This window comes from Porites lutea, chromosome 11, assembly GCF_958299795.1.
Source record: "Porites lutea chromosome 11, jaPorLute2.1, whole genome shotgun sequence".
Classification (NCBI taxonomy): domain Eukaryota; kingdom Metazoa; phylum Cnidaria; class Anthozoa; order Scleractinia; family Poritidae; genus Porites; species Porites lutea.
The window spans coordinates 5931332-5945832 of NC_133211.1; the positions used below are offsets into that span (position 1 = coordinate 5931332).

General features: G+C 38.4%; 2 protein-coding genes across 2 annotated transcripts; both read left to right on the forward strand.

Moving 5' to 3' along the window:
• The first annotated feature begins 2 nt into the window (after nt 1-2).
• On the forward strand, nt 3-5468 carry LOC140952422 (iron-sulfur cluster co-chaperone protein HscB-like). Its single transcript, XM_073401849.1, has 6 exons — nt 3-386; nt 1908-2004; nt 2591-2680; nt 3612-3753; nt 4280-4327; nt 4894-5468. The coding sequence occupies exons 1-6, from the start codon at nt 115-117 to the stop codon at nt 4983-4985; spliced, it is 741 nt and encodes a 246-aa protein (XP_073257950.1). The 5' UTR covers nt 3-114; the 3' UTR covers nt 4986-5468.
• A 2099-nt stretch (nt 5469-7567) lies between these two features.
• LOC140952423 (EF-hand domain-containing protein D2 homolog) lies at nt 7568-10161 on the forward strand. The gene is made up of 5 exons (XM_073401850.1): nt 7568-8059; nt 8275-8400; nt 8558-8690; nt 8941-9055; nt 9807-10161. The coding sequence occupies exons 1-5, from the start codon at nt 7984-7986 to the stop codon at nt 9945-9947; spliced, it is 591 nt and encodes a 196-aa protein (XP_073257951.1). The 5' UTR covers nt 7568-7983; the 3' UTR covers nt 9948-10161.
• Nucleotides 10162-14501: the final 4340 nt, after the last annotated feature.

Here is a 14501-nt window from a genome sequence, read left to right on the forward strand (position 1 = left end):
GTATGAACCTCCAAACTGTGCTAAGTAGTTACGCAAGTTCCTCCAACTCTTGCATGATTCATTTGTTATGTTATCGTCGTGTTTTCATTGTCTGAGAACAGTAATTGATACATCATGCTAATCAGAAGATTACTTCCACGACTAACTACGATTATACCCGTGCGTACGACAAATTCATCTCCGGATCGCACAAGGCAAACATGGTCAATCGTGAAGCAGACAAAGTATATGTATTGTAGCAGACCAGAGAGCCAAATAGACACTAAAACACGGTTATGTTGGAAGTGCAAGGCTCTAATTACATCAGCAATCGAATTTTTCTGTCCATCGTGTAATATTATCCAACGTCCATTAAAGAAGACCACTTATTTTGAGATCATGGACAGGTAAGCATAGTGAAGTGTTGGAATATAAAATAACAGACACAACCTGGAGAGAAACATATGCTAGCAGGGAAGGTGCGTACTTTAACGGGAGAAGGGGTAAGCCTTATGTGACGTTCTAGAATAAAATGATGGTTAACACTTCAGAACAAGGCCCTGTTGTGTACCAGTCAATGTAATGCCCCCCTCCCCTCTCCCCCTCCCCTCTCCCCCTCCCCCCTTCCGGCAGGGACATAGCGGGGAATTTGCAGAAATTTGGCTTTTCTGCAGATATCAGGGACTTTTATGAGATTTACACAATACTGACTTGCCAACCTCCAAAACGATAAAAAAGTGAGATTCTGAACCTACTGCTGGGAAAAGTTGTGAGAAATGGGTAAAAAGCCGTGACATGTCACAAATTTCCAAGCGGAAGGACTTGCAGTGGGGATTATGGGTATTCAGTGGTGGATCCAGGAAAGGGGCCCAGGGAGCCCTCCCCTCCCTTATTTTTAAACCAAACTGAGGCCCAAAGGGCTGAAAAATTGTTTTTTTGGAGACCGGGCTCCCCCCTTTTCTAAGGGTCTGGATGTACCCCCCCACCCCCCTTTAAGGTCTCAAGGTCTCAATGCGGCACTGTTATTGGAAGTCACTTTAAAGCTGCAGCAGTAAACACCACAATCAATTTTAGGATTTAGGTTTTGTAATTTTTATGTTTTGTTGGTGGTCATCTTGAAAAAGAGAAAGAGTAAGTCTGCACATTTGGTGGGAGCGGCAAGTTGTATATTTAGGCTAAAAGAAGTAATTAAACGCGGCTGCTTTTTTGGATTGAGCTGGCCATCTATTAATATCTAACTTAGAAATGAACCCTACAACTCCAACATTTTTTTGGAGTGTGACTTTTTGAGAAAACGTGAGAAATCAGTTGCCAACTCATGAGAATGTGAGATAGTTCGGGAGACAAAGTCATGAGACTTGGCAAGTCTGACACTATCCAAGATCAGTGGGGGAGCTGACTGGGGTTGGGGGGGAGGGGGGTAACTGAGGTGGACCGGGTCAAGACCCTATTAAATGGACGTACAGCTAGTGGGCAGAATTTGAACAATTTACTGTAGCCTGTGTTTAACACGTTTTTTTAAAAGGAGCAGGGTCATTAGTTTCAATTGTTGGAGGAAACCTTTTGCCTTTAGGCAACATGCCTACACCCCTGGGACCAGTTAAACTTTTTCTTTGAAAAAAAATTCCCTTCTGCATATCCCAGAAATTCAAAAGCTTTACTTAATTAGCTTCAAGAACAATAGCTGGCATAGTACTTACACTGCAGTTACACTGCATTAATACTGCAGTATCCCTTTCATGCAAGATCTCTATTCAGTTAGTGCCTATTATTATTAAGTCAATCCTTCAACTGTCTGCAGCAAATTATTATGATCTATGCAAAGTACAAACTTGAAGATTTTATGCAGTGTTAGTTGTTTCTGGTGATAGTCAAATTTTGTGATGCTGGACCTTGATAGATAAATTCTTCCTTTTGATATTTTCTAGCCCCAAGACATTTGATGTTGACACAGTTCAGTTGAATGACAAGTATAAAGAACTACAGTGGAAACTCCATCCAGATAAATTTAGCGATGTTTCTGAGGTATAGTTTCCAAGTAAATTTACAAGTAGCTTTACCAGAGAGAATGAGATTTTTTAAGTATTGCAAGTCATGGTCAATGACTAATGATCCTGGTGATAGTTATCGCTTTTATGGCCATGATTGATTATCATGATTTTTATTACACAATAAAAGATTAATTTGCTAATTTGTCACTTTCACTTTGCCCTCAATATACCTTGTTTACACTCCAAACAATATCACAGTCATCCCAAGATTGATTGAAAACAATGCGTATGCAAAATTTTTGCGGGGTAAAGGAACTGCATTACAGGAAGGGTGAAAGGGCAAAATAATGTTGATCATAGATATTGATTATTGATGATCATCAATGATGAGGATGATGTTGTTAATGATGATGATGATGATGATGATGATGATGTTGATAAGAGTGATTGACTGGTGAGGATGATTGATAATATTGATGATTGTTGTTGATGATGATGATGGTGATGACACTTATTTATGATGATGATAATGATGATGATGGTGATGATAATTTGATCATGATTTATAGCAAACTAAATAAAAAACAATAGACTGACAGTGCCTTTACAACATGTGACAGGAGGAGAAAAAGATTTCTGAGGAACAGTCATCAAGAGTAAATGAAGCTTATGTAACTTTATTAAAGCCGCTCAGCAGAGGATTGTATCTTGTAAGTCTTTCACTTTGGAAGAAGTATCTCATGTATAATGGTACAGGTCAAATTTGATTTCAGTTTAAAATGTTTTAACCTAGGTTGATCCTCAACTTCCTTTGTGTTTTACAGCTAGGAAACAAAGATAACTGAGAATCAAGCTACAATCTTGGATGAACAGTTAAGAATTTTGCACTTTCTCACCCACAGGACACTCACCCTGTCTATTCGGTACCACCATAAGCCCTCCCCCCACCCCACCCTGGTCCATGTTATTCAATCGGAGGCAGAAATGATACAGAAAAACTTCCTGTTTGGGAGGTAGGGGAGTTGTTTATAATTGCCTGTACTTTAACCCAGTTTTATCTTGGAATTAGACATGGCAATGTCCATTTTTCTTAACATTTTGTCCAAGATTGTAGATTAAATCAAAATTAACTTGAAATCAATTTTCACCTGTTATGTTCTAGTCTGACCTGTAAAGCTATTTTTTGAAACAAAATCATTTGCCTAATCCTTTCTTTTGATAAAGAAGTTTCTGTGATGGCCAACAAAGTTAATGACTATACAATGGTACACAGGGTTTTTATTAAGAATTCTAGTAGCAGGAGAAAGGTATAACGTTACAGGAGAATATTTTGAAAGAGGCTCCAAATCTGAATAAAAATTGTCATAGGCTACCAAACATTAGCCGGAGAATTCTGTGTAGTAAACGAAGAATTCTCCGATCTCCGATGCCTAGTGAACACCCTAGGTACATATTTAATGTTACTCCTTTACAACTTTGAATTTTTATTTTGTTTCCTCTATCTGTTGTATTTTTTATTTTATCTTATTAGTCAGTTTTCAAACCGCTTTCCCTTCAGCTAACATGTAGCCATTCCATGACAGTTTCTCTAAATGTTATCTGTGAAGCTGGGGTAAAATCAAACTGCCTCTTTTCTTATAGCTAAATTTACATGGTGAACGTGTCACTGAAAGTGAAGCAACATCCACAGATGGTGAATTTTTGGCAGCAATAATGGAAAAGTATGAACAAATTTCATCTTCATCTGAGGAGAGATTAGAGGAAATACAGAAGGAAAATAATGGTGGGTGTTAAGTGGAATGAAAACTTCATTTTCCTTTTCTCTTCATTAATTTACAATAAGTAAAACCCCCTGGGGTAGTCTTATATTTCGTCTATATAGGTATTTTCCTTGAACTTCCCTATTTAATGCCTTGAACAGGATATCTCTTTGGACCGAAAAAAAATATTCTTTTAAAAGAGTGTGATGGTACCAACAATTTTTTTTTCCAAAAAGGCTTGTTCCATGATGCTACTTTTAAAAGTAATTAATTCAGTAATGCAAAATATAATGAGGTCCACTGTCTTAAACAGGGTGTTGGGGAGAACAATTTCTGTCTCAACCAGGGTCAGAGCACACCTCTACACACTTCCCTTAGGTAACCCCCCCCCCCCCCCTTCCGGGTAAAACTGCTATACCTATAGTATTACCAGGTTCATAAACTTAGTTTATCAACACACAAGAAAAGTGTGCGTTGGATGCATTTACGCCAATGGTGAGTGAACAGTGGATGACTGATTCTAATTTCCTGTGAATTTCCAACTTTTAGAACACTTGGAGAAGTGTATTCAAGACATCTCAGATGCATTTGCACAAGGTAATGACCAAAATTACATTTACATATGGAGGCTGTGTTAAACTTGATTGTTATATACTGTTTATTCATTTGTCCTGTCTGTTTTGCAGTCTTGACATTTTATGTTGTTTTCCCAAATAGTTTGTTTGAGAGTAACTTACAGAATTAATGCTAAGCTGTGTGGTCTAGCTTCCTTAGACATTCTGTTTTTCTTTATAACACAAAATCAGTTGCTGAGTTGTGCTTTCAAGAGTCTCATTTCTTCATACAGAAATGATAATTTCTTTAATTACTGTATATCCTAGCAGCGACCAAAAATACTGAACTCTAACTAACAGCCTGTCATACATTAACAGCTGAGTGGCTGTCAACAAAATAATATATTATGTAACACGATCCCTCTAAGACTTTTGTCCTTTTAAACAATCTTGGGCTGGGTTGGAGGCTGGGTCACAATTGGACTGATAGATGTGGCCATTTATTGATATATTTACACCGGCCCTTCTTATTCATCCATTTAGCCTACACAGACACCCACTCACTCACATCACATTTTCTTTTTCCTGACAATATCCAACATTTTTCAGGTGATATACAGACAGCTCGGCAGGAAGTGATCAAGCTGAATTATTACAACAATGTGGCAGAATATATCAGGAATCAGGGAGATTGGAGTTAACAGAACAGAAAATTTGTGCTGTAGATGAAGAGGAATCAAAGAGGGGAGGGTCTATTCCAGACCAAAAGACTGCAACAACAATAACATCTCCAGCCAGAAAGAATATCTCCTTAATCCCTTTTCAGTGCAAAAAGAATAGGAGATAATTTAATGGAATGTTCTTCTCCCGAAAAACTGCAAAAGCTCCATCAGTACTGACTGACCAAACCATGATGAAACACATGAAAAAAAGGGTTGATCTTCGCTGCTTTGTTATCTCAAGTCATGGAAGGATATTTCCTTATACAAAAGTAACAATTAAGTGTTCTTTCTCCCTTCCTAACCATGGCAACAGAGGACAGTAAAGAATATAACTTGCGAAAGTATACATTTGACTTGTTGCTATTTGAAGTTCAAAGACTGTGTATAGCCAGTGGGTAGTACTCCTTGACCGCTACTTTTTTCTTTGGTACGTGGCCAGAGATCAGGGCTTCCGGTTGTTCAGTTCATTTCTCGCTTTTTCTGTTTTGCCGCTGTTTTCGTTCTGTTTGTCCTATCTTCTTTTCGTTTTTGTTGTACTCTTAAGAGATTCATCCAGTGGATAGTGTTGTTAGTCTACCTTTCAAACAACTGGGCCCAGGTCTAATGGGTCTAATTTGGCCCTGGTCAAATTTAGAGGCAGATCCAGCCCCCTCCCTGTCATTTTAGAAAAAAGTTTTTAAGCCCCACCCCCCGCCCCCCTTATCTCAGGGTCTGGATAACTGGGCCCCACCCTTATCTGAAGATCTGTATCCACCACTGAAATGTTCATGTAATGCATCAAACACGAGATAGAGTGTCTCATCGAAAATAAAACACTGCAAAGACAGATGAACACAGGACAGGTTACTGGTATCTTTGCCAACTCTTAGGCGTTTGTTATTGTAATGAAATACTTGTGTCGAGTGTTAGTTATAACTTCTCGAAAGAATAGAAGCCGGTAAGGGCCCTTTGTAGAATCATTTAACATCCGGCAATAGGCAAGTTTATCTTTTTAACTGCCACATTGAAAAGTTCTCAAGAATGAGGGAAACTACAAAAAAACCTTAATAAAATAGTTGTAAAAGAAGTTAACTACAAGTGTAAATGTTTGTGTCATTTAATTTAGGGGCAATGTTTTTGTAAAAACTAGGCTTCCCGGCGTTGCTTTTGTTGTTGTTGGTACATATTACTCAATACTGTAAAGTATCTTTGAGACGTCTGTTTCATGTTACACGGCTAAAGCGAATACGAATTCGTACGCAACATTGCAATGGTAATTGCTCAGTTCAGAGACGTAGCAAGCTCTGCTCATGTACGTACTAAACAAATGAAAAGAAAGAAATATCAAAGACGGAGAAAAGCAGTGGCTGAAAAACCATTACAATTAGTGCAAGTTATGTTACTTAACAAGTAGCATTTAACTAGGACAAAACCCTTTGCAGCTCAGTTGCGACTGAATAGCGCGTTTGATTTTTTTGGCTAACCACGGAAGGCAGCAGTGCGAAACCAAAGCCACCGCAGAATAGCACGACGAGATTCGTGCAGTGAATCCCCACTGGGATGTTGTTGGAAATCCCGGAGGGAATCTCAACAGAGCTAAGATGTCCCCTCCCGGAGGGTGCTCCTACTTATAGCCTATACGGGGAGGCTCCACCCGAAAGGGGTACCTTTGTCAAGCTTTCGGGGTATATATAAGGATTTCACTAAACAGCACTGTCGCAATAAACGATCAATGATTACTTCTGACGCCTGAACTCCTGTGATTATTAACAGTCAATGCTCTTCAATTAAATGAATTACGCGCTCTACGAAATACGTTCTACCCAGAATACAAGTAACGATTTCGCAAGTATATGTAAGGAAAGGAAAATCTGTTATTGCAGTCTGTGAAAGGAACTAAAAAGGCTATAACAGGTGCATTTTATGGCTGTGAAAAAAAGGATTAGAAAACTTCCTGATTTAGTAATTTATTCATGCTTAACAGACGGTGCATTTACAGCCCTAAAAAGGGATGCAGTGTTCTAAGCTAGTATGTGAAAGGGGTACCATTTGTCAATAAAAGGTATAGGAAAGGGGTACACTTTCTGTCAAAAATGGTCTATGAAAGGATAAAGGATTAGACCTCTGCCCTACAACTTTGTTACCATTCCATCCATTTATTAGCAGCTTCACCATGCTTATAACCTAAAACAAAGTGGATGGAGACTTACGTATGAAAATGACGGGTATGCTCGTCGGAAAATTAGAATTCAACCCTAAAGGAGAGAAATCTGGGCGTGGCTAAGGATTTATTTGACCCCAAAAGGAGACCACACTCCAACAAAGTATGACGGTATTTGTAGTTTTATTTACAGTGTAGGTATTTCTTTAGCAGTGTCCCCTATGAGAAGACCTTATTATAACGGGCTGGTTAGAAGATTTCGTGACATCATCATCAATTCATGAATATCCTCATCACCCTAAGCGATATAAATAATAATATATATGTAAAAATATTGGCTTACCTTCCTAAACATCCAAAATGAGACCAAAATGTGCAATTTATACTCCCAGGCGAGTCAAATAACATCCCCGTCGTTTTTCATATGGGAGTTACCCCACCTCTGACACCTCCGGGCCGTGCATCAAGATACAGTGTGTAATTGACTGACGCGCCACCCAGCTCGAGCTTCTTACAGGAAAACAGGAAAAGCGCGCGCAGTAATTACTAAAAGACTTGGTTTGTAGGAGAGCTCTGAAATTTCCCTACATCTCGGTGAAAACTTAAACAGCTTGAAACAGACCAACGGAGATGTGAACGTCTGAGTCAAGGTCTTTCACTTTCTTTCCTCTTTGCAAGATCTTACCTTCCAAAACACCATGAAACATGAGATAATTGATTGACTGATTATGACGTAAGGAAAAGAATTCTCAAAGGAGCTATGTCTATTTTGTAGCTGGAAATGTATATGTTCGATATTTGTTTCATTTTTTGCAGGTTTACGCCTTAAAATGTACCATGGGTTGTGCTCCAAGTTATCCTATTACAAGAAGCCCAGTAATCTACGAGCCTAACGCATATTTCAATATAACAGGTTAGAACAATCTAGTCTAAAACATTCCTCTTTGGAAGCAGCTCCAAATCATCAAGTTTACAAAGTATTTATATAAACAATTTGTTATGCCATTTCTAAATTCTATACAACATACGCAATACCCGAAACTGTAGTGTTTATAACTGAGGTCATTCAATTCATTTTTAAGGCTAACTCCTTTTTTACGGTAAAGAAAAAGTCATTTCATTTTACAGGAACAAGGAAAACACACGGTGAATCAGAACTGAAGAACACAGAATTTCAGAAAATTCAGGAGCAATATTGGCATAAGCTACTCGAAGAAAGGAGAAAGTCCGCGAATAACAGAAGAAGGTTTCAAGGTAGCGTTTCAATTCTTCCGTCGAATTATTCACATGCCAAACATTTACCCATGCATCTTTTCATATGCCCGGATTTTTATTCAACCCAACAAAAGTGGCAACAATAAGTCCTTAAGTATAGACAGCTATAACGTTTTGTTCCTTATTTTTTTAACAGAAATGGGTGAAAAAGATTTCCGATCCTTAATAGAAGAATTTCCAGATTTTAATGAGAGTGATATAGTGGATTTAAGATTACAATTCCAGACGTTTGACCTTAATCAAGATGGAATAATCGATTTTCAAGAATTGTAAGTATAGAGAAGAATATATTTGCTGTTGCGTCCTGGGTAACGATTCAGTGCAGATTCAGATTCAGATCTGTTCTGCTCCGGCCTTTTCACTAAGGGGCTCGCAAAGACCACGCCCTAAAAATCCGCATATAGATACTCAAGGTGTCAGACAAGTTAGTGTACTTCGATTCATAAAAATGTAACGAAATTTTGTTAGTAAATCATGGTAACCTCAACCTTATTGACACGTTTTACTTTTGTGTTTTAGAATGCAAGTTCTTGACGACCTTGGTGACAGATCAGAGCCCGCCACAAGGGAGCAGTATTTTAATGAAATTGATAAAGACGGATCCGGTGCGATCGATTTTGAAGAATTTTTAGCGGTAAGAACAAGGTGTTCGAGTAACGCATAAATCGAGTTTCGGCAAGCAAAGAAATACATTACATTCTATAGTTCATAGACGTCTTTCCTTTTTGCCAAAGAGAGCTACCTGTTGATTATAATATGTATTCTATACAGTTGCATCTTTTGATACGTGTCCTTACTTCGTGAGTAACCGCTATATTTATTGACACGAAAATAAGATTATCATCATCATCATCATCATTTTTTTAATTTCATTTGAACATCAACTCTGAACAAGTCGTTGGTTACTTCAAGACTTAAGCGATTTAAGATTACCCTAAAATGTTTGAATTGTCTACTAGTTACTACAACCGTTCAACAAACGTCCAGCCTTAAGAAAAAGATCACAGAGATTTTATTTTTCATTAAGCAACTCTGATTATTACTTTGGGACTCTTCTCCATGAAATGCTGTTAATTTATTGTATATCGTGTTTCAGTAAGCCAAGTAAATAAATGATGATGATGAAGATGATAATAATGATAATAAAAATGATTTTGATGATGATGATGATGATGATGATGATGGTGATGATGATGACGATGATGATGACGATAACGATGACGATGACGATGACGATGACGATGACGATGACGATGACGATGACGATGATGATGATGATGATGATGATGATGATGATGATGATGATGATGATGATGATGGTGATGACGATGACGATGATGATGATGATGATGATGATGACGACATAGCCTTTTTTGTCCTTTCAGCTTATCCACCAACTTCGAAAGACGTCCTTTGATAAAGATGAATTAGGACAGATAGGCAGTCTGTGCAAACGAGGCACGGAAAACATTCAGAGAGTCAGAAAGCTTAGTGTGGCCAAGCAAATGCTCACGGGACTGTTTTAATTTACATCACTGACTTCCCGAGAGTAAAACCAACGATTTCCCTGATGATTGTTAAATATGGATAATATTAAGGAAATTGCTTTTTAATTTACTTTTGCGATTCTATGTAACGCCAGAATTTAATTTTATTGAAATATACGAATTGTATTCCATGTTTAGGGCCCGCTAGTTCTTGGGCTCTAGTTATAAAAGGCAATAAATAGAGCAATTCTGTTTAAAATGGGTTTGAAATCTCATCATTCACTTTTAGAAGACGCTGAGTGATATTCATCAAGGGCGTATTGTAAGCCCGAATTGTATAACTGACATGATATAAACTCATTTTTTGCAGGAGCCACCTACCGAGCTACTTAATATTTCAAGAGTGGTGGCCAGTTCCATAAGTTAGTCCCTAGAATTAAAAAAGGCAAAAATTAAAACAAAAGAAAAAGAAATGGAAATCAAACGTGGACAGAACTATTTACTAGATGTTATTTGAGAGCGGACCCCCCCACCCCCCAAATTTCGAGTTTTTAACCTATACGATTCTAGCAGGTAATGAAAGTATAAAAACAAAGGAGATCTTTTCATAGATGTATCTGCTTGAAAAACCAAGGTGACGTGCAGCGACAGATTTTCCAAAAGAATTATATAATGTGCCAATTTTGCCCATCAGCTCGACAGACATTGGTTACTGTTTAGGTGGACTAGGTGCAATTTCCGCCTTGTTAACATTTGATTTGTTAAGCCCGGGCTTAATGGCTTAAACTCGGCTTCGCCCCTGTCCATCGTTCATATCGAACCGATTCATGCATGCATCTCTAAGGTACTTCGTATTCTCACAACCATATGCATGGTGTGAGTGAAGAAAATAGCAGTCTTACTTCCTTTTCCCTTTGAGTTGGGAACATCAAGCTATTTTCTATGACGAGTTTTTCGTTTCTCTTTTCTGTTTCTGTCCCTTTTTCAGTCGTGTTTCCAGGCTGTTTATTACTTCGTCTTCTGTTTCGTTTCTCGTTTTTCTCTTGTTGTTTAACCGTTCTGCCTCAGTTTTGTGTTCCAATAGTTTCAGGAGCCCATCAGTGCGGAGCCCGGCTTCAGAAGAATTCACAGGAAAATTTACCGTTTATTCGTCACCTTGGAATCGTTTTCTTATGGGACTCTCAACTCTAAGATCAATTTGAACAACTATCCATTGATAGGCTTGTCTGTTTCTGATTCTGTTTTCTGTGTCTGTTTTGTTTTTCTTGTTTTCCTTTTTCTCGTTTTTGGTCTTCCGTTTTCTCTTATCCTCTTTCTGTGTCTGCATGCTTCTATTTCTTTTTTCCGTTTTCTTTATCTGTTTTGTGTTTCTCCTTTTCTTATTTCTGTTTTTTTTTTCCTGTTGGTTCTCCTTTTTTCTGCGATCTGCTTCTGTTCTATTTTCATTCTGTGTGGTTTCCGTTTTCTCCTTCCTTTCCCTTTTCTGTTTTGCATTTGGGTTAGGCGGGGCGGGTTGGGGAAACTGAGCCGTAAAATAAACGTAAAAACTAAACTAAAAGATATAACTAAATGAAAGATAACCGGGCCAGGCCTGGAATAGCGGTTGATAGTACCATTAACAGTAATAGCTAATGTACAAAATTAGATTAATGTGATAGAGTTTAACTATTTTAAAAAGTCACTATAAACAAGAAGTAGGTCCAGGGCTAAACTGCAATTTAGAAGCTGTCTATTTTTACTATCGAACTTCGTCATTAAATTTTCCGGCTTTTTGTCACGTTTGGTTTCCTTTCTTAGCAGGGCGGGCTTTGTAGTCCTTGCTTATCCTGAAAAAGAATGATTTGTGAAATGTCAGCGTACAACGTACGGAGGATTTTTGAAATCAAAAGAGTCATTTGAAAGGTTGAATCTACCCATTTGAAGCTACCGTTTGCTTTTAAGTGATTTTCATTGCGTCATCATAAAGACGGTTAAGCAGGTATTGAACAACGGACTCGCGTAGACGACAGAAGGGACTTTATACAGCTTTATAAGATCCGAGGACGGCGACGGCAGCTAAAACGTCGTTTGAAAAGTGAATATGCGTTTTTCAATCTTCATTGCGATAATTCTAACAACTCCCTTACTTTGTCAAATGTCGGCGAACTGTCCGGGGGTTGAATTCCTAAGAACAACTTAATACCCAAGTTCAGAAAGAGAAAGAAAAGTTCGTCGTCTCTTATTGACGCCCTCCATAAAACGTGCTGTGACAGCAAAGAAATGTGCAAAAAAGTGCGCAGATGCAAGTGGAGAATTTTTGTTTTGCTTGTTTAATCCATTACTTTGTTGACGTTCTCTTTACCTTTGCCGTCGTCGGATTTTATGGTCCCTAGTTATGCTCCAGCCAGTGGTAGTCGGCCCGCATTATAAAATGGAAATTTTCTCCATTATTGTCAAAAGCACCTTAGCTTGTGACGTAATTGGCTAAAAATTCTCTCACTACGAGCCTCAGCGCTCCGGAAGTTAAAAAATTCGTACCGTCTGGTTGCTATGAAGTGACGTAATCATCCAGTTGAGTATCCATCACCGTAACACTTTTGCGGTCAACTACCGCAGCGCTCGTAAAGTACTTTAATTAAAACCGTGTTCAAAACCCTGTAGGAAGTCTGTTTATTTTTGAGTCGATTAATGCACTGCTGACTTTCACGAGGTCAACTTTTGCATAAATTATCAAACATTATGTTAAGCGGGAAATCTACCTATGGTTCGCGGGAGAAGCAACTTCTATAGCGGCGCAAGACAAATGTTTCGAGAGTCGAGGATGTGCTCACAAACTATTCACTATGCGACGAAAGGAGAAATCACTGGCATGATAGCTGCATGTAATGGTAATTTTATCAATCCAGGTCGCGCCGTGTTCGCTCGAGAACACTGTGACAACCTCATTTGGCGCGCTTCTCAATACTTCCAAAACATGTTGTAATCGGTAAGTAGACTTAAGCACTTAGTATCGCCAAGTCATTCGAATCAGTGTATACCCAATTCTTTGTCTGAAGATTCTCACAAACACATATACCAAGTAAATCTGGATGGAAGAGGAAATTGTCTCCCTAAACGCAGCCAAATTATATTTTGAAGGATGGCGGCACAATTCAACGCGTCTTCCAGGTCAGCCCTAATTTACAGTTCGTAAGAGTATAAATTGCGATCTCACTATTTTCGCTTAAGCTTTTTTTGATAAAACTTCAGTAGAAACAAAACAACGCAGACGTGACATTCTCCTGCATGAGACACAATCGGCTGAAGGAAATATCTGTTTACAAGTCGGGTAAATTATCCATTCTTGCGCAGCGCAAAATCAGCTAAAATCAGTCGCTGGAAACCTGGCATATTATTAAGCCTGAGCGCTTCTAAGAATAACACGTTTAGAACTTCGACGCGTAGAAAAAAAAGGCAGTTGTTCTATATCCTTTCTGGTTCATCCAGGTAGAAGTCCTGGCATATTATTATGCCTGAGCGCTTCTAGGATATATAACACATTTAGTATTTCAACCCGTAGCCGTAAAAAACAATTAGGAAGTTGTTCTATATCCTTTCTGGTTCATCCAGGTAGAAGTCCTGGCATGATATCATTATGCCTGAGCGCTTCTAGGATATATAACACGTTTAGTATTTCAACCCGTAGCCGTAAAAAACAATTAGGAAGTTGTTCTATATCCTTTCTGGTTCATCCAGGTAGAAGTCCTCGCATGATATAATTATGCCTGAGCGCTTCTAGGATATATAACACGTTTAGTATTTCAACCCGTAGCCGTAAAAAACAATTAGGTAGTTGTTCTATATCCTTTCTGGTTCATCCAGGTAGCGGAAGTCCTGGCATATTATTATGCCTGAGCGCTTCTAGGATATATAACACGTTTAGTATTTCAACCCGTAGCCGTAAAAAAAAAAATTAGGCAGTTGTTCTATATCCTTTCTGGTTCATCCAGGTAGAAGTCCTGGCATATTATTATGCCTGAGCGCTTCTAGGATATGTAACACGTTTAGCATTTCAACCCGTAGCCGTAAAAAAAAAATTCGGCAGTTGTTCTATATCCTTTCTGGTTCATCCAGGTAGAAGTCCTGGCATATTATTATGCCTGAGCGCTTCTAGGATATATAACACGTTTAGCATTTCGACCCTTAGCCGTAAAAAACAAACTAGGCAGTTGTTCTATATCCTTTCTGGTTCATCCAGGTAGAAGTCCTCGCATGATATAATTATGCCTGAGCGCTTCTAGGATATATAACACGTTTAGTATTTCAACCCGTAGCCGTAAAAAACAATTAGGTAGTTGTTCTATATCCTTTCTGGTTCATCCAGGTAGAAGTCCTGGCATATTATTATGCCTGAGCGCTTCTAGGATATATAACACGTTTAGTATTTCAACCCGTAGCCGTAAAAAAAAAAAATTAGGCAGTTGTTCTATATCCTTTCTGGTTCATCCAGGTAGAAGTCCTGGCATATTATTATGCCTGAGCGCTTCTAGGATATGTAACACGTTTAGCATTTCAACCCGTAGCCGTAAAAAAAAAATTCGGCAGTTGTTCTATATCCTTTCTGGTTCATCCAGG